We start from the raw sequence: 20,209 nt of genomic DNA, 5'->3' as shown, positions 1-20,209 counted from the left end.
CCTTTTAACATACGGTAAAAGTCGGAGAGAAAAACATATATGATTCTGAAACATACGTATTGACACTCGGCCGAATGACGACGCTCGATGCGTTCGTTCCTGGTCCGATGTCACTCAGTTCCGCGTCTCTTCCGGCTCAGCTTCGGACTTCAACAACATCATGGTATTGATTGGAACCTTAGTTGCAGCAAGTCGCTGCAGCCATTAGCTACCGTATGTGGAATCCTCGATGGTTTGTGCAACGGCATTGCAGTCCACTCGAAGGGCGTTGCCCATGGTGACCTTACCTCCGTATGCACTACTAGTTGTCTGATAATCGCCTTCTAGCTCTGATCTGAAACGCCAGAACAACATCCTGATAGATTCGGACTGCAATGCCCAAGTAGCCGCAGATCATGGAATTCTCACAATGTGTTCTGAGCTCTCAGGGACTTCATACATCAGAAGCAACGTGCGGTGGGCTGCGCCAGAGCTCTTCGAGGTCCCCGAGAGCGAAGAGTCATTGACTCCTCAACCAGCCAGCGATATTCATTCCTTCGGATGCATCATGCTTCAGGCTGGAGGTGTTCCCTAGTGGTTGCGTTAGTTTGCGACTAAAGATTTCATAGGTTATGACAGGTAGGCCACCCTATGCAGATGTGCGAAGCGATTATCAAGTCATTGTCCTGATACTGAAGGGTAAGAAGCCTACAAGACTATCGAGTCCGCACGACGCAGATTCTTTCTAAATTTCATCGAAAAATGCTGGGGTGATATAGGACGTCGCCCCTCTGCCGTCGATGTCCTCCAAATTTCCGACGAATCAAGTAATTCTGTGGGCTTCCCTAGTACCCAAAGTGATGTATACTCCTTCGGAGGTATCATACTTCAAGTGCGTATTTTATGTCTCAGTGATTGTGTCCTCAGCATTGCGATGGGTCCTTTCTGATAAAGCTCCTTGTCATTACTTCCGTCGTGGCAGACAGATCTTCTTTGCGATATCTACAGGCATCAAGCCATTGCACTCAGACACCCTGCATTAATGATACTCAATGGAGCGTTATCCAGCAATGCTGGACAGCTCCGAGAAGGGAATAACTGGGGGTCGGATTCGTTATGGTTCAAACGATGACCCGAATGAAAGTGCGAGGGTGTTGTGCGAGAAGGCACGAGCGTTCTACGATCTCTCATATCGAGATCTGCGGTTCCTGACACTGATGGGAGCGGGTGGACGTGCACTTCGACGGTTGCGCGAACAGGGTGGGTGCTCACCTGCTAGACGGGCTGTAATGGGACCACTGACTGAAGCAAGAACTGAACAAGAAGGACGGAAGGAGAATCTAGCTGATCTGTCAACGCCATCAAAGCCATCTTCGCATGAAGTGCTGATCGATCGCAGAGCTGCAGATGACATGGTCGTACTATTAGATGACCGGTTGGACGACCGAGGAGAAGAGAAACCTAAAAATTTGATCAACGTCATTCAGAATTTGGGACTAACCTTATGTTGGTACAACGGCATATTCCTGCGGTCGTGGTAAACTCCCATGAATGCCAGCGCCTTGGTGCTAGTCTACAGCCAGCCCTTGAACGTCAACACAAAGGCAGGGATCTTGCGAATATTCTCATTCTTCTGGTTATCCAAACTGCACTGGGGCCTAAAAGATCCGACCTCATTACGCTGCCAGTCCGAAAAATACTTTCCCTTCCCACCTGGATCTTTAGTGCGTTGCCCAATCAATGGTGGAAAGTCCAACCAGAACCAGAAACGTCGAGCTCGACGTACCTGGATGTAGACGTCAATGATAATGGGTGAGTAGACGCAGTTTTTTTGCAGAGTTCCAACTTGCATGAAGCTGACTCACATGGCAATTTTTTAACCAATTTAGACGCCTGGTCGACCTTACCATGAAGGTTGTCAAGGAATTGACTTATGCTATTGCCCAGGACAGTTTCGGTGACGAATGGAAATGCAGATTCTTAGAAAAGAGACAATACTACGCAGGTTGGTAGAAGTTTCGTATCAAATTGACATCTGATGATAAGTCTCAAGGTGGCGGTTAAATGTGTGAGGATGTAGAACACCCGCTATAATGATACGAACATATTTGCAGAGGTTGAACGTTGAACGTTGATGGTCGACTTCCGCAAGTGGAGACTAATGTGCCATAATAACATTCTTCCCTTGTGCGGGATTGCCTACGGGACGGGTCCGGTCGAGTACCAGCTACCGTATATCCACGAATACCCAATGGATCCTTGAGCACATGCCTTAATGAAAACCATGACAGGCCCACAAATTCAGTCTGGTAAGTCGTCCCCAATGGTATAGCTGCGCCACAACTCACGGGCATCGTAATACCTTGCTGGTGTAGCTGCTGGTCTCCGTAAGTCGTGTCATATCATTTTGCATTGCACTAAGATAAAATGGCGCATAGACGGTCCACTGCAACAAAGTAGCTCATGCAGATCTCACAGGTGTAAGCAATTGTGCGGTGTGCAGATATGTCACGCTTCTCACATCTTCGTTCCTGCAACGTACTTCTTGACGAAAGAGCGCTTGTAGTGAACCATACTACATGCTCCGATCTAACCAAGACCTCTTACATTAGGATTCAGGAGTAACGTACGATTGGCTGGTCCCGAGCTTTTCGAGGTTCCGGATACCGAAGATCTCGATCAGTGCCTACATAAGCTCACGAAAACCACTATTTACAGTTCATTCAGATGCATCTCTATTGCCGCAGCGCTCTCGTGTCTTATCGGGCCGGCAGCCATACTGTAATACTCGCACTGATCACCAGGTGGTTGTGGCCATCCTTAGGGGTGTCAAGGCCTAAGCGTCTGCCATTGAAGATTGTTACTAGAGCTTTATCGATCAATGTTGAGTTGAGTTACCACAACGACCTCTCATTGCTCATGCTCATGTCCAAGATCTGATGTATCGCTATAGAGATGCTATGTGTTAACCCACGTGTAGCTTACGGTCTTCGCATGTGATTAACGATGATTGGACACCGCGCAGTATTGTCGTTGTGTCTTACCAATTGGAATTATGTGTGTACAATCAGCAGGAACCGTCATCATAGTTACATCATGCGATCTAGGTTGTGACTAGAAAAGCACAATTGACTACCGAGGACCCTATGCTACATGTACATGTAAAAGGCGTGTACATTCGCCTGTCCGTGTGATCGATCATATCATCCATACCTTCCATGGATAACCCCATATGCACGCACGGGTATCTGAAGCATGCAGCTCTTGAAAGTCATTTCCGTAGTTCTTTATCGTACGCATTGATTATTTCTTGCGCCAATCCAAGCTTTTGTGACGGTGCATGACCATGGCGTTATCCACGGAAGTCTTTCTGGTGTATGGATCACTTCAATGATCCTATTAGGCGACACTAATTCCTGGTTCCGGCCGAATGCCTTTGGGTATTCACGATGCCGGACGAGTACGTGTGACTGACTTCGAGATAGCAGCTCTACCATTGGAGTTTTCTAGCGAGTCTTTTTCCATTGGAGTGGTGGTGAGATAGATCGGACCAGAGCTTGTTCAAGCTCCCGACGAATCAAGCACTCGAGATGACGTATATGTGTGATGCTTCCCGTCCATATCTCATAAAGATGACCGATCAACGATTGATGCAACAATATTGATATGACTGATACTCCTGCTGTTGTTGCTCCCGTACCAGTCCCTCCTTTCACAGAATAACACCGGAACACATTTAAATGCAGATGCGGTGAGTTTATTCACATTAGAATAATCCGTAGGGGGGATTGCGGCATTAATTCTATCTCTAATTTTGCCCACGACAGCATAACCCCTGCGGCAGTGAAAATGGAACCAAGACCCAGAAAAACTCCGCGATAAATGGCACACATGACGGGGGAAGTATCAGGCGAGGATAATTCGAAGTACGTGTTACAAAGCAGAGTTGGCTGTGCATCACGATGTGATGCGCTCAGCGAAGTCAATTGAAGTCTCAGAGAGAAGTAAATTTTATGGCGGGTGGCGTCGAGATAATGACCATACGGTAAACCAACAGGTAAGGTGCCAATGTGAATCGCTGATGGTATGGCAGGCGGTAATTAGCTCTTTATCGCGGATTTTATGGAAGAGAACATATGGGCTATGTTTGGAAGCCGATTCGGAATGGCAATATCAATCAGTATTGATGAAGAGCGGGATCCTGTCGTATCGCTGCCATATCTGCTAGAACAGGGCTGCCCTTGTTAACATCATGAAGTATGAGTTTACCAACCTAAATGAACCTTTCTTGTCGTAACGTAGGTCTTGGTTAAGAAGGTCTGGAGGAAGTCACCGCAGCGGAGGCCGTCCGAATAGAACTACCGCAGTAGCTAGACATATCCCGACGACCAGTAAGTCGCGCCGACTTCTAATGAGAGTCGTCCAATTACATAGCACACTACTGTTTCGGGGATGTATGAAAATTCATCCATATCGTATTGACCGTCACCTGGAAGCAAACAGGCCGCGCATGACTGTTGAGTGATCTGAATCTATGACAGATAGCACCCAAGTCGATGAGACTCGAATCGCAGGCGATGAATTCCATTTTCATTTCCGGGAAGACTTGCCGACGAATCCATTCAACATGAGGTAGCAGGTTGCACGGAAATTACTTACTGGATCAAGGTAGTCTAGACTACGCCTGCCAGACGCGCCACGGGCATGTAGCATATGATAAAGATAAAAGCCTTGGGGTGTTGTATTCAATTTCCCAACTCTCGAAGTATTCTCTCGCATTCGCACCGCTTCACTTGTCGCTCAGAGTCTGCAGATGAACAGCTTACGTGTGCACCATAGAAAGAGACACGAGCGCACCATAGATTCATCCAGATCAATACTACAAAACCCATCGTCCTCATGGCCAGGACAGGCCCCTGACCAACATTCAACGAGACTAGTCCGGCAGTCATGTCTCCAGTGCCTCGACCGCCTAGACAAGTTAGAGCGTCGTGTGCACGAGGAAATCCAGGAGATCCGCAGCCTCTTTAAGAATGTCCTTGAAAATGACGAGTCAGATGTCACGATGGAGAATTCGGGCGAATATGATACCATTATCGACTCCCAAGCTAGACTTGATGGCTTCCATGCTATTCCACCGTTTGCATCTTCGCATAAACACGGCTTCGTGCCACAGCCTGTATTCAATGGAACATCGTTTGGAGTCACAGGATCGCTGTTAGAGGGCACAGGTTCTCCAGAAGGTAAGCTGCTGTATACGCAATCTTTCCTTTAAATGCTTACCGCGTATAGGTCTATTGCCCCACGGCACCCGCAGTTTTGCCGACTATGTAGCGCCTCAGTACAGCATGTACTCCGAAGGCTTTCCGACATTTGGTGACCCGCGTGTCGCGAAATCATCATCAGAGAGTGTGGATGCTCGCCTTGGTGAATTTGCTATCATTCGCAGCTTTTCCTTGTAACACTGAAAATATTGATTTCTAGATTCATCGCCCCGTGGCACCTCCGACTCCGTTTACAAACCCGCTGCGCGGTTGTTTGCCCCTGTTGTGCAGGCTAGCCAAGCAAAAGACAAAGTAAAGTGCACCAGGGACGGGTGTTCGACACTCGTCAACAAGGATAACCTGACTCGTCACATCAACGAGGTGCACGAAGGGAAGATTAAGGCTGTTTGTCCAGGCTGCAGACAGGGGTTCAAGCGCCCGAATCTGATGAAGGAGCATATCCTTCGGACCGGATGTGGAAGATCATAGATTGTTACCAAGGGCTGGCTGACTTTGTATGCGGTGTACTAGGTGCTTATTAAGTGGAGTATGTCCTGTGCGTAGGAAGATGTACAAGCCGGTGAGACGTTTTGGGAAGTTGGCGGAGAGTTTGATGAAGGAAGTGAGGGTAGGCAATGGCACGGGTACGGGTACAGGTATTGGTCCACGGATATTGGGTTGAACGAGTGAGAGCCATGAACGAGAGCCCGAGTGAGAGCAACGAGTGAGATCGAGAGTGAGAGCTACGAGCGAGAAGGTGCGAGCCAGAGTTGGAGTGAGAGCCAGAGTGAGAGCAGATGAGACTGCGAGAGTAGACAAGCACAAGCAAGTGAGATCACTAGGCAAAAAATACTGACTAAAAATGAGTGCAATGAATGGAAGCAAGTTCATATAAGACGAAACACTCACAAGTGAACATATACTTCGTGCGGACAAGCACAAATGAGCGGCGCTACATGGTAGAAATGGGAGGATATGCGCCAGAGGTGCTTACAGCACTCAGCTGTATTCTTGCTTTGCGACTCCTTCAAATCCGAAATACTTAGAGGGAGGGTAGGATGACGGAGGTAGCGGGGTAGGCGAGCAACTGGGCTATCATTGTGGTGACCTTCTGATGCTGATTTGGCGTGTTTATCCACCTCTTCATTTCCATGCACAAGAAACACCGTTGTTTGTAATGTCGAGTGTTTTCAAGGGAGCAAACTTCGACACAGGGTAAGGGCAATGTTAATGCATGCTCGAATCGTCCCATTCTTACTGGGATGAATTGATGCGGAGTTACTGAGGGCCCGTTTGGTAACCGCTCGGTTTTCATCGGTTTTCACTTGAAACGGAAAACATATTCGGCAACGCGTTTGTTTCGTTAAACGTCTGTCACGCTGTGAGTAAATTAGTGCGGAGAGGGAGAAGTGCTGACAAGAAAAACCATAATTCAGTCAGCGCGTCGACGTCGGCCCCCAATATTAGGAATGTTCAACCGGCATGTCCCGGTCCAAGGCAACTCAGCGGCATTTAATCCCATTAATCTGCACTAGTACGCCTTGTCCGTGCTCTTGAGTTCGCCGTACTAATTTTGGCTCAAAGATTACTTCGTGCAGATCCATTGAAGTAGTGGAATTAAGCTTACAAGGGGTGTGTATGTTGAAAACAACTTCATCTATGAAAATCTACATTTCGACCGGTCCAGGGTCCCTCAGTTTCCTATACGTATGCCGTGCATCATTTCGTCGATCAACATAATTGCAATCTTGATCTTACTCGAGCCCTGGGCCTGAAGGCGTCGATCGGATGTCGAAGCCAATGCGTGACGCAAGCTAATTCATTAGAGGCTCTTTCGGAGTGAACCGGTGACATGGAAAGGTGCGAACGCAAGTTATTGGCTAGCGATTGCGAGATTCCTGCTTTTGTGATCACATTCAAGGACACTCCGAGTCACTGCAATCGAATTCAAACAGGCTAGTATGACCTTGGACATGCCGGCAGTCAAACTTAAGTGTTAAGTGCAGATCCGATAGAAAATAAGCGCGGTAACACCAGCTCCGACCCTACTAGTAAGTTCAAATTACCTTCCATAAACGGAGCAATCTGGGGAACAGTCTTATTAGTCATGATCATATAGATCATACAGAGGCGAGCTGGCACCTTGTTAGAAGCGATCCAAGGGATGGATCACAGCAAGTGCAGAGAGCACCCTGACTGTAATTTTTGCCATTATGTTGCCACCAAACTATGCACAGCTTGCTGGGTAGTTTTCCCCTTCGATTGGAAGTACTGGGCAATCTCAGAGGTCCGTTTCGGGGTGCTAGCTATACGATCATCATACTCAGGCTGCAGAGCTCACAACATATACTTCACGTGTCTGCTGCCCAAGTATGTACTTTCATGTACTGACGCGAGCCACGATCCTGTGTTTGACTTATTCGTAGTCACTGTTCAAATGTCCCCTACACAACCGCCTTCTACAAAGATCACTTGCCCTGTCACATGTCCCGAGATCACAGATGAAGACACTACCACTATTTGGTTTGCAACGTCCAGAGGTGTTTTTCAACGGAGTGCTGATAAAGAAGATAAGCCACTAAGTAGGTGAAGAGAATGACCATGACTCACGCGGCTAATACAGGTCCGCTGATGGCTGGATCGTTCAGGGCCTCTTGTACCATCGGCGTCGGAACCCATCCAGGTGCAATACAATTCACACGTCCCCTCGGTGCGATCTTCACGATCTCACTTTTGAGTGTCGTCGTCAAGCCACACATCATCGCTGCCAATACTCGCGCTCAGCACATAGCGATTCACGACAAACATAAAACTCACCACTCTTGCTGATAGCATAATCGCCGTGATTCGCTTCGCCACATTTGCTTGATGTGCTCCCGATGAGCACAATTGCAGCCAGATCTTTCATGCTTTCTGTTGCTGCACGCAAGTGGCGCAAGAACTCACGGCAGGACAGGAAGCTTGAGGTGAGGTTTGCACTGATGGTGTGGTCCCATTGTTCAACGGTCATATCAATGATAGGTACGTCCTGGGGCGACCATATGTCATGGTTGACCAAGATTACTGCCACAGGGCCGAACGGCATCCCTGAGAAGTCATCGGACATCCTCTACTTGCGCCTGGAACGAGGGTGAGGAAATCATGAGCGAGCTGACGAGGGAATGGCTGAACTTGCTACAAGGACATGAATGGTTTTCAGCCCTAAATCCAATGTCTGACTCTGATTATCGAGGAAACGAGGTCAGGCCAAGTTGAGTTATTTCAACAGTGGTCAATCCCACGAAGTTTCCCAAGCCAAAGGGTCACTGACGCCAAGCGAGAAGCCGCAGTGTGCATTTGCAAGCCAAAGGGTCACTGACGCCAAGCGAGAAGCCGCAGTGTGCATTTGCAAGCACACCCGTCGATGCGTCCATGTTCTGCAGTTCCATATGGTGTCGCTGCCACGCATGTCTAGGGAAGCAGCTCTTGTCATGAACCTTGGACTGTTCGTCGTGTTTTGCCACCTACTTGCTGATAATTCTGTTTCGGTTATGTTGAGATAGATTCAGGTTACGTTGACCTGCCATGTGCCCCAAAATCAAAATTAAGTTTGCAGAATATAAAGGCAACGGTTGGGGTATGCCCCCGATAAGATCAAGCCTGCAATCGTGTGGAAAGGCGTTCGCGCGCCCGAAGGACTATATATCATGCATGAGAGTCTTTACACTGTAGATAAGCTGTAATTGGGAGACCGTTGATCGAGATCGACCGCATGACATGCATATGCCTGCAGGGAGTGACAAATGTTGCCATGTCTTGTTTACCGGTCCTGCGATGCAAACAGCACCAAACATGGTCCAAATATACATTCCATTCTGTTAGAACGGATCCAAGGGAGCATCTGCAAACTAGAAATTTCTTCACAGATATGGCAATTTTCGACAGTTTCCCCCAGCCACCCAAAGTGGCGACAGAGCTCACAGAACGTACAGCCCCAGACGCCAAAGTGGTCACAGAGCTCACAACCAGGTCAGACTGTTCAAAATAAATTCAATGGTTTCCAGCTCAACGGCCTCAATCTTTTTAAAGTGTTGAAGTCTACTAGTAGTACTAGTACTTAGTACTGAGTAGTAGCAGGCTCGGAACTTCCTTTGAATTGCTAGCTTGAATTTGCACATTGTCCCCAATTACGATACAAACATTATATTCAACGAAATACCAATATATAGTAGTAGTACTGTACATACTAGTACTACTAATGCGCGTGCCGAACTTGAACACAAAAGAATAAGAATAGCTCGAGTCATCAGTCTAAAATTACTGATACACGACGGTTGGATTGTTCTGTGATAAGACATGAAGTTTGCAATGGCGAATGTGAACAGATATGACTTACCTTGCAAACTGCATGGCGCAAGTGAATGGTGAGAAAGACCGTATTTTTGAAAAGTAATTCACATATACCCTAATCCTATATCTGCTTTGTCGAGCTTTTTCTTCGAAACATTGGACTGGTGCTTAGAAAGATTCGCCATGATTTCGCGTTCTCGCACTACACAATCCGCTAGCACCTTCTCCACCCTAAATACATCCCGCCTCGCCCTCACTAGGTCCATGATGAGGTTGGCTTCAAGTTCATCGGTGTCGTTGATTGACTGTAAGTACCATGTTACTTAGAGCGAAAGCAATACAATATGATTGACTTACCATTGACCCGATACCATCGGCTATATCATACAGGTCAGAAATACCGCTGGAATTGTGACAACACGAGTGACAACTTGGACATTGCTGAACAGGGTGTGTGTGCGTACAAGGCATCAGGCACGAATATGATGATGGGATATCATTGCTGAGATTAAGACTGATTGGTGGGGCTGACATTTTAGAGAAACAAAGAGTAAGTTATTGATTATGAATTGGGCTTCTCACGACTCACAAGTGTCGGACTTTGCGAGGACATCATGTCCAATTTCCAGTGTCCTTCATGCGGTAAAGCCGGTTTCAGAGATCAGGTTGCTGTTGCTCGTCACATGAGCCAGCCTCGCTCAGGATGTAGCACCTGGCTACAGGATTTAATACGTCTGTGGGACCTATCTGACGATTCTATGAATACAGATGACTTGGACGAACCGAATATTCCCGGTGGTGGGTCTCAGGCTGAGGTTGAGTTCACATTCAGAGATAGAGACGAGTCATTTGAAGGTAGCGGTGAGAGTGGTGGCCAGGCCTCTGAGGAGGGATTACTTCTGAATGGTGCCTCAGATTTCGTCGACCGGTATCCCGAATCTTCTCGGACGTATGGCATGGGGTACACCTTCCTCGACTTATTCAATTCTGATGAGAATAGCGTGTACCGTGCCAAGAATCCCTATTACCCATTCAGTGGCCGGAAGGATTGGGAGATTGCATCGTGGTTACTGCGCTCAGGATTGAGCATGGGGAAGATAGACAGTTTTTTATCACTCGACATAGTAAGCAAATTGTTTCATTTTCATTACAATTACGATGATAAGTCTTTTGTCAAGATCAAGGGTCTTCCAATATCTTTTTCCTCAGCCAAGGAACTGCGAGGCAGAGCAGAAATGTTGCCCAGTGGTCCACGCTGGATGTCCCAAGTGCTCTCTACGAGTCATCCCACCAAATCACCCATCATTTTGTACTGGCGTGATCCCTTGGACTGTATTTCAGCCATTCTGAATCATCCCTTTTTCACGATCGGTTAGACTTCACGCCTCACAGGGTCTATACTACTGCACAACGCTTGTGTCGTGTATATTCAGAATGGATGACAGGCGATGACGCATGGAATATGCAGGTATATATTCATGTTTTGCACCAGTCACTGAACTTATTGGTTTCTCAACAGTCTGCCCTACCCAAAGGTGCAACACTCCTTGGAACCATTCTATCATCTGACAAAACGAATATATCCACAATGATGGGCGACAGAGTTGCGCACCCGCTTCTCGTCAGCCTTGCGAATATCAACATGTCCACACGACTCAAGACATTGTCCAACTCCTTTGTACTCACCGCCTTGCTCCCCGTACCTAAATTTATACATAAGAATAAACGCATGCGAGGTGTACTCGAGGATCGCTTAATTCATGAATGTTTAGATATCGTCCTGCGTCTGCTCAAGCAGGCTGCATGTGAAGGAGTCATGTTATCAGACCCTGTTGGACATAGCCGCTATTGTTTTACCCCCCTGGTGAGCTATATTGTTGACACTCCAGAGGCTATGATGCTAGCTACTGTCAGTGGGAAAACATCTCCAGTCACCATGGCCATGTTCAAACAGTTCGGAGACCCTTTCCGTCACGAACCTCGCACAAAATCAACCACACTTGCACAGCTGGCTGTCGTTCAAACAAGGGCGGATCCCAATGACATTGAAGCCTTCTTTCGCGAAGCGCAGAAATTTCGCCTGAACGGTGTCTCTAAACCTTTCTGGCAGGACTGGACCCTTGGTGAACCGTCTCATTTCCTCACTCCAGAATTTCTGCATCTCATTCACCGAGAATTCTACGATCACGACGTCAAGTGGATGATTTGTGCAGTCAGGGATATGGAAATTGATTTCTGGTTTTCTGTGTTGCAGCCCGTCACTGGCTTTCGTCATTTTTATGGTGGTATCTCCAAGCTAAAACAGGTTACAGGTCGAACTCAATGTGACATTCAGCGTTCGATTGTTGCAGTCAGTGCGGATGCAGCACCTAGTGCTGTGATCACTGCTGTCCGAGCATTGATGGAATTTCGGTATCTCATCCAGTCACCACGTATTGATGAAGACGACATCAAGCGCATTTCTGGAGCCCTCGATGAATTTCATGCCAATAAACACGCTATCACAGCTGGAGGATTTCGTCGAGGCAACAAGAACAAAGTTATTGATAACTGGTACATTCCCAAATTGGAGCTCATGCAGAGCATAGTTCCCAGCATCCGCAACACTGGTGTCGCCATGCAATGGACTGCAGACACAACAGAGCATGCACACATTACAGAGATTAAAGACCCCGCACGATCAAGCAACAACAACAACTATGATCCTCAAATTTGTCAACATCTTGACCGGGTTGATAAGTGCCGTCGCTTTGACCTTGCAATGAGTCTTGTGGATGGTATGGCAAGCTCGAGGCTACAGGATGACAATATTGGTGATGATGTTGACTTTGATGCGGATGATGATGATGACCTCCCCACGGAATTTACGGCCACTATAAAATGTCCTGGACATTCGCGCCCAATCACCAATTACTTTGCGATTGCGAAGATCCTCCAGCATAAGGAGGTTGGGACTGTCCCTCTGCCATTGCGCACATTTGTCATCGGACGCACGGCCTATCATCTCACGTATTCCCCATCCATCAGATCCATCTCCATCAATGATGCTGCTATCAAATTCGGCCTTCCTGACTTACGGCTGGCCATTGCTGATTTTCTTCGTCATGAAGCTACCCATGGACAGAATTATGTCCACACAATTGGGGGAGCCAGGAGGGCTGGACCTACTGCTTCCCTGCCATTTGATAAAATTCAAATCTGGTTCAAACTTCACCTACAGGACACAGAGTTTCACGACAGTAGCATCATACGGCCCGCGCAGACCCTGAATTGTGTGCTGCCTTCTGATGTCTGGAACTCTGGTAGGTACGACTCAGCTATTGTGAACAATGAGTTAGGGTGCCTTTGGCCTGCTCATGGTCTTCGTGGTATGTTACAACCTTCTATCATGCTGAATACATTCTCACTATTATCTTTCAGGTCACACAATTGGTCAAATTAGACTTATTGTTACAATCATGCTTTTCTTTCGCTTATTTGTCCCTTTTATCCGACAGTACACTTTTCATTTATGATCACTTGCCTTTCTTGAACTATGTACTTATATCTCACGACTACCTTGGTCTGTGCGCACATATCGGCTTATTTAAGCACGTGTATTAGCCTTGTAGAACTTCACTTGAATCTTACTAGGTTTTACCAGAACTTCCTTCGCTTAAGACCTCCAATCTTAAGTCGTCTGAACTAGCATTCTTAGTTGAAGCACTCCTTCGACTAAGTCTTTACTGAACCCCTTCTTTTCTGAAGGACTTCACGAAACTCAACAGCTCGAAACTCTGTCGAGTCGCTGTTGTTAGAACTACCCTAGTTCGTAACAAAAGATTCAAGTCTTTCAAAAGGACACCTGTATCCACACGTGTTCTGAAGAAAAGAAACAGAAGAACAAAGACAAGCCCTGGCTGAGCAAGACAGCTAGTGCAGGCAAAGAAGAGACGACAAACTGACTTCACTCACTCCCACCTTTCAAGCCCTTAATCTCAGTACCCCCGTACCGCCATTGAACATGTCGTCTCCATCAAAACTATTCGAATACAAGATTAATCATCCGCCCATCTTCGATGGAGATCGAGAAAAGTCTAAATCTTTTATCCTATCCTGCAATGCATACATGGACATTAACGAGGAATTATACAAAACCAACAAACAACGCGTCATCTTCATCACCTCATTTATGAATAAAGGAAATGCCCTGCTGTGGAAAGAAGAATTCCTGACGGACGCCCAACACATCGATTCCTCTGGACAAAAGAAAGGATATGGAACAATGAAAGAATTCATGGAAGTATTCGACAAAGATTTTGGAGCTATTGACCCTTCCGGAACTGCCTTAGCAAGAATCATTCACCTCAAGCAAGGCAACGGAGAACTGCAAAGCTACATCACAGACTTCCAAAGACTCCTCGCACAAGCAAAGATCAAAGAAGAACACATGAAAATATTCCATTTCCAGAATGGGCTGAACACCGGACTCCTTACCAAGATATTCAATGCTGGAGGAGTTCCGAAGAACCTAGACGACTATATTACCGCAGTCGTGGATATGGATAACTGCTATATGCGGCTCCAATCTATTAGGGCAAATTCTTTTCCCCAACAAAAGAAAAGAAGATTCGGGGATCAACGATTTGTCCCTGCTAGGGACAGAGACACCATGGTGATTGACAGAATCGGTAGGCTTACCGAAGTCGAAAAACAGGAGCACATGCGGATCGGAAAATGTTTCAACTGCCATCAAATCAGGCATCGCGCTAGGGAATGTCCTCAGAAAAAGAACGGATCTTCCCCACCCATTCGACAAGTGGAGGAAAAAGAAGAAGAAGCAAGACGAGTCGACGAGGATTTTTGAAGAGGAGGTCTACGTCGACGGTAGTATCTCCAGAAGAACCAATTCGTGTAATACAAGCAATAGGTGAAAGAAAAGAACTTTGTGTCCCAATCACCCTTGTCTCGCGAACACATCCAGAAAATGTCGAAACCAATGCAGTAATCGATTCCGGAGCAGCCGGAACCTATATCTCCGAAGACTTTGTAAAGAAGCACAAAATCTGAACCAAGAAACTGGAAAAACCGCAGATGGAAGCTACTTTAGTAGTGGACCAGTAGAGCGATACTGTATGCTCATCATCAAAGTTGATGAACGAATGATGATCGGAAAGTTCAATATCACAAAGTTAGGAACTAAAGATCAAATTCTCTTAGGAATCCCCTGGCTTAGAGCGATGAACCCATCCATTGACTGGGCCAGTCAGACTCTTTCTCTCCCTGCAATGGAGAGATCTACAGAAGTAGAAAAGTACGTAAAAGAAACATCAAGACCAAAGAAAATGTTCTTCAAAGAATTCAATACCAAAGAAGATGTATGGACAACTTCACCGGTATTCCCCGGAGCTCTTACGGATGACGGAGAATATCTCAAGAGAATAGAAGAAATTCCAAATGAAACACCAAAGTACAGTAATAAAGCTCAAGAATTCGCATCCGAAGAAAAAGTCAAACAAAAGAAAACCTTCGAAGAACTAGTTCCCTCTTACCTCCACGACTTCTCTGATATATTTGCAAAAGACGGCGGTCTAAATCAACTTCCCCCGGAAAGACCCGGTATCAATCATCGGATAGAAACGAAGCCTAGTTTCATTCCAAAAACGTCCAAAATCTATCCCCTTTCCCACAATGAACGACTCGCGGTTAAAAAATTCATCGCTGATAACCTAGCTAAAGGATTTATTGTCAAATCAAAATCTCCGCAAGCAAGCGGGTTTTTCTTCGTAGGAAAGAAGAGTGGAGAACTTCGTCCATGCCAGGACTATCGCTTCCTAAACGACCAAATGATAAAGAATGCGTATCCCCTTCCACTTCCTTCATCTTTGGTCGAACGATTACATGGTGCTAAATTCTTCACTAAAATGGATATTAGATCCGGATATAATAATATTTGTATCCATGCCGAAGACAGGTGGAAAGCGGCATTCATCACGGAAGAAGGATTATTCGAACCAACGGTTATGTTCTTCGGATTATGCAATTCTCCTGCCACATTCCAAGCCTATATGGATAGCACGTTCCGAGCGGAACTTAACGAAGGATGGCTGGTCATCTATATGGACGATATCCTAATCTTTTCCACCATGATTGAAGAACATCAAAAACGAACTCGTGTTATTTTAGGAAAGATCCGTCAAGAACAGTTGTTCTTGAAACCAGAGAAATGTACCTTCGACTCTCAAGAAGTGGAATACTTGGGCATGATCATCAAACCGGGGCACGTAGAAATGGACAAAGACAAAACAAACGGAATACAAGACTGGCCTGTCCCTCAATCAGTAAAAGAAGTTCGCTCCTTTCTAGGATTTTGTAACTTCTATCGAACCTTCATCTCTCATTACTCGGATATAGCCCGACCTCTCATTGATTTAACTAAGAAGGACACTATTCACCTGGACCCCGTTATGTCAGCAAACATTTGAAAAGCTCAAGGCATGCTTCACCAGTCACCCGGTGCTCCGTAATCCTGATCCTTCTCGACACTTCGCTATTGCAACGGATGCCTCTCTTGTTGCCTCTGGAGGAGTGTTGCTTCAAACAGACGAGAATGGTAACTACCATCCATGTGCTTACCTTTCTCAGTCGTTTGGACCAGCGGAACGAAACTACCCGATCCATGACAGGGAATTACTGGCCATAATATGAGCCCTTTCTCATTGGAGACATTATCTAGAAGGACATTCTTTCCCCATCCTCGTATTCACCGATCACATGAATCTCTTATATTTCCGAAAATCAGAACGACTCTCTAGAAGGCAAGCCCGTTGGCAGCTATTCTTGACTACTTTCGATCTAGAACTACATCATGTTCCTGGATCGAAGTTAGTCGTTCCAGACACGTTATCCCGACGACCGGACCATGATGACGGATCTGCTGATAACCAGGAAACAGTATTACTACCGGATTCCATGTTTATCCGACTCATTGACAATGATCTTCGAGCTGCTTTATCTTCGGAAACTCGTGATCCCATTTTTGCTACTGCACAAGATGCCTTGAATGGTCTCTGCTTACCCCCAATGAAATCCTCTCTCTCGGATTGGTCAATTTCTGATGATATCCTTTTCTATAAAAATCGCGCGTATATTGCACCTGATCATCGGCATCGAATCCTAGAGAAGCACCATGATCATCCCACTGCGGGGCATCCTGGCTGTTTTAAAATGGAGGAATTAGTCAAACGCGAAGCATGGTGGCCCGGCATGGGGACATTTATTAGGAAATATGTTGTTGGATGCGCAACCTGCCAGCAAATGAAGGTCGATACCCACCCTACCACCCCTCCCCTAACTCCTATTGCAACCACTGCCACCCGTCCCTTCGCGCAGGTCTCTGTTGATCTCATCACTGATCTCCCTGTATCCTCGGGCTTCGACAGTATCATGGTCGTGGTAGACCATGGGCTTAGTAAGGGAGTGATCATTACCCCTTGTCACAAAACTATATCTTCCGAAGGAGTGGCGAAGCTTTTCCTAAAGCATGTTTTCAAACACTTTGGTCTTCATGACAAAGTAATATTGGACAGAGGACCCCAATTTCTCTCCAAATTCTCGCTAGAATTGGCACGACTCCTTGATTACACCATCGCTCCTTCCACTGCATATCATCCACAAACCGATGGACAAACAGAACGGCTAAATCAGGAACTGGAAACCTATCTACAAATATATTGCCAGAACAACCTGTTTGAATGGGTAGAACATCTCCCTATCGCTGAATTCGTCCACAATCATTGAAGACATGCAACAAAAGACGCTTCCCCCTTTTTCATCATGATGGGATATGAACCAAAGGCTCTTCCGCATATTCTCCCTGAATCAAAGGTACCTGCAGCAGAAGAATGAGTAAAACTTCTCCAAAAGATAAGAGAAGAAGCAGTGGCCTGTCATAACATTGCTATGCAACGAATGACAGAAAGATCCTTCAGACAGAAGTACCAACCGTGGAAAGTCGGAGATAAGGTATGGCTATCTTCTACCAATCTCAGGTTAAAACTTCCATCTCGGAAACTCGCTCCGAAATGATATGGACCATTTGTTATCTCCGCAGTACTATCACTGATCACTTTCACACTCCAATTACCACCGCAATGGAAGATCCACCCCACATTCCACGCTTCTCAGTTATCGTCCTATAGCGAAAATAACGAACACGGTGTAGAAACAACAATACTGAGAGGAACAAATAAAGCTCCTAACTGTATCTAAAAATGTTGTAGGTCGAGTGTTGCCTAGTCTGCGTTACCTGAGGAGACAAGTGCGTTCGACCCTAAAGGGGAAGCGAGTGCAGCCAAGATCTAGAGGTACGCGCTTCAGCAAAGCACGAGAAAGCGCAGGTGCGCGCAAGGCGCGGGAACACGCACGCGTATTAGCGCGAAGCGCGGGAAAGCGCGCGCGCATATGCGGAAAATGATAAAGACTAGACTCAAGTGATAATATAATGCAAGAAAAGAGAAGGGAGATGCGAAGTATAGACAAATAGACTTCTACTATATTCTGCTAAGTAGTAAGTAAGTGATAACTAGTAATTGGGAGGTAAAAGTAAGGTAAAGTGTAGTATGTACTGCTGGCGCTTATATAGCGCGCCTAAGCGCGGTCATGCGGAGCCGAAGCGCTACCGAGTAGGTATGTAAAAATATATATGAGTGAGAAACTATGATAAAAATAAAGGTGGAACTATGCTAATAAAGGAAATGGAAATATACGTACTAGGGAGTTTGGTGGACAGTGGATGGATGCATCTGAATGGCTGGCGCTATAGGGTGCGCAAGCGCAGGAACGCGCGCGCGCATACATCGTGAAGCGCGGGAATGGTGCGCGCATGGTGCGCGTTGCGCGGGAAAGCTGCGCCTCATATAGAGATAGCTGCGGGTAGCGCACAGAGTGACGCTACAAGTTCGTGCTATGTACTTCCTAGTGTAAAGCTGTCATATCAGACCATGAGACACACGAGTCTCTACATCTCCCAGGGACTTTGAATTCTGAGTGTCCCCACTCAGCGCGCGCGTGGTGAGGATTTTGCGTGATAGTATGCGAGTGCGATGCCTGTATGATGCTTGGGTTGTTGGGCGATGAATGCGCAAGCATAGGAATTATCGCGTGGATGTGCGTGAAGCGCAGGAAGTTGCGCGCATGGTACACGTGAGGCGCGAGAATGTGCGCGCGCTATGCGTGAAGGCGCGGGAATGAAGCGTAGCATGGTGGATTGCGAGGGTGACTCTGATGTGAATAGTGTGCCATGGGTGTGGGGTGATGATGCAATTGGCGATATGGATGTGGTGCGCGAAGCGTGAGCGAGACGCGCATGTACAGCGTGAAGCGCGGGAAAGTGCGCGCGCACAAGGCGCGAGAATGCGCTGTCTTGTTACTTAAGGGTCTTATATGAAAGTTGTGTATAATGACAACACAATTATACACGGTGAAGACTTCTTGCCAGTCCTTAAGTCCACGGTCTCCGACTTTTCTACTTCGTGGGAGGTAACGTGGTGAGTTCTTGGGAGGATTTAGTTTGTTGTCCTCTTCTTGTGTAGTCTTATACGAAGTTGTTGTGGAATGTTCTGTGTTCTGGATAAATTTGTTAGGTTTGTTTCAGCCTAGTAGGTCGTGTTTCAACCTATGAAAGTCTGTTTCAACTTTGTCGTCCTTAGATGTGTCTCACTTTCCGTTGAAAGGGAGAGTCTTATGAATACACGTAAAGCTTAGAATGAGAGCTGTTCAATGGTTATATAGTCAACCCCTGTAAGGTAGTATATAACCTAGAGTAGAATAACGATAATGAAAGTTATATAGTCGACCCCTGTAAGGTAGTATATAACTTTAGAATAGATAATGATATCTTAGATTACCTCAAGGCACTTATATTGGCCTGGACTTTAAGTCTTAGTGGTCTCACACGGTTTGAGATAAGAGTCAAGTGGGAGGATTGTATTTCATGGGTGAAAATGGGGTCCTTTTATACCTTTTGGGAACCCCCTTACTAAGCATGATTAATCAGATGGATTGGTAAGAATGTGGCTTACAAACCAGGTGATGAATCAGCTTATTACTAAGTACATTACAAATACAGTGTAATCTTACAAAGAAATTAGAAACCATGACAAACCATGACTAAACATGTTGAGTCATGTTAAATGTTGTTACAAAGCATGGCCAATCATGACTAAACATGTTGAGTCAGCTTAAATAATGTTACAAACCAGAATATTTCCCAGTCACATGATGTGATGACAAATAAAAGCTGGTGGCTGAAAGAAGCCAAATACAAATAAACAGTCAGAAATAAATAGAGATACAAAACTTGGTGGCTGAAAGAAGCCAAATAAAAATAAACAATGAGAAATAAACAGAAGGTCACATGCTTGATACAAATACAAGGTAAAATAAGCCTGTAAAGTGAGAAATAAAATACAAGACAATAGCGGTCCTCAAAGTTAAAATCGTAGAAATTTCAAGAGGTAAGAAATTTGCGACTTGCCGATAATTAGAACTCCGATGATGACAAATCAAGCTCATATCTTACCACCGCCCATCATCATCATACCTTACCGTGACCATCATATTGATAACGTTCTGCAACGACATCGGAAGATGCCTCG

The 20,209-nt window shown here is 46.0% G+C and overlaps 5 protein-coding genes across 5 annotated transcripts; 3 read left to right on the top strand and 2 right to left on the bottom strand.

Moving 5' to 3' along the window:
* Positions 1-222: 222 nt before the first annotated feature.
* Positions 223-701, top strand: F5891DRAFT_901868 (kinase-like domain-containing protein; the record flags this gene model as incomplete). The annotated part of the gene is made up of 3 exons (XM_041373477.1): positions 223-291; positions 347-565; positions 609-701. Coding segments are annotated over 3 exons (381 nt in total), but the record flags the coding sequence as incomplete, so codon positions are not given.
* A 4,091-nt stretch (positions 702-4,792) lies between these two features.
* On the top strand, positions 4,793-5,732 carry F5891DRAFT_1192073 (uncharacterized protein; the record flags this gene model as incomplete). Its single annotated transcript, XM_041367555.1, has 3 exons — positions 4,793-5,222; positions 5,272-5,406; positions 5,464-5,732. 3 exons carry the CDS (start codon positions 4,793-4,795, stop codon positions 5,730-5,732), a joined length of 834 nt encoding a protein of 277 aa, XP_041222933.1.
* Positions 5,733-7,572: 1,840 nt separating this feature from the next.
* On the bottom strand, positions 7,573-8,008 carry F5891DRAFT_1049078 (uncharacterized protein; the record flags this gene model as incomplete). Its single annotated transcript, XM_041362408.1, has 3 exons — positions 7,573-7,753; positions 7,776-7,801; positions 7,854-8,008. 3 exons carry the CDS (start codon positions 8,003-8,005, stop codon positions 7,677-7,679), a joined length of 255 nt encoding a protein of 84 aa, XP_041222932.1. The 3' UTR covers positions 7,573-7,676.
* Positions 8,009-9,528: 1,520 nt separating this feature from the next.
* F5891DRAFT_1192071 (uncharacterized protein) lies at positions 9,529-10,106 on the bottom strand (the record flags this gene model as incomplete). The annotated part of the gene is made up of 5 exons (XM_041367554.1): positions 9,529-9,566; positions 9,619-9,626; positions 9,687-9,877; positions 9,930-9,949; positions 10,037-10,106. 5 exons carry the CDS (start codon positions 10,104-10,106, stop codon positions 9,529-9,531), a joined length of 327 nt encoding a protein of 108 aa, XP_041222931.1.
* An 80-nt stretch (positions 10,107-10,186) lies between these two features.
* F5891DRAFT_1129953 (uncharacterized protein) lies at positions 10,187-13,014 on the top strand (the record flags this gene model as incomplete). Its single annotated transcript, XM_041364464.1, has 5 exons — positions 10,187-10,696; positions 10,751-10,904; positions 10,949-11,040; positions 11,092-11,436; positions 11,581-13,014. 5 exons carry the CDS (start codon positions 10,187-10,189, stop codon positions 13,012-13,014), a joined length of 2,535 nt encoding a protein of 844 aa, XP_041222930.1.
* Positions 13,015-20,209: the final 7,195 nt, after the last annotated feature.

Source organism: Suillus fuscotomentosus (assembly GCF_016647785.1).
Source record: "Suillus fuscotomentosus strain FC203 chromosome Unknown F5891scaffold_47, whole genome shotgun sequence".
NCBI lineage: Eukaryota > Fungi > Basidiomycota > Agaricomycetes > Boletales > Suillaceae > Suillus > Suillus fuscotomentosus.
The sequence above is the reverse complement of the archived record's forward strand: the minus strand, read 5'-3'. Positions and strand labels throughout refer to the sequence as shown.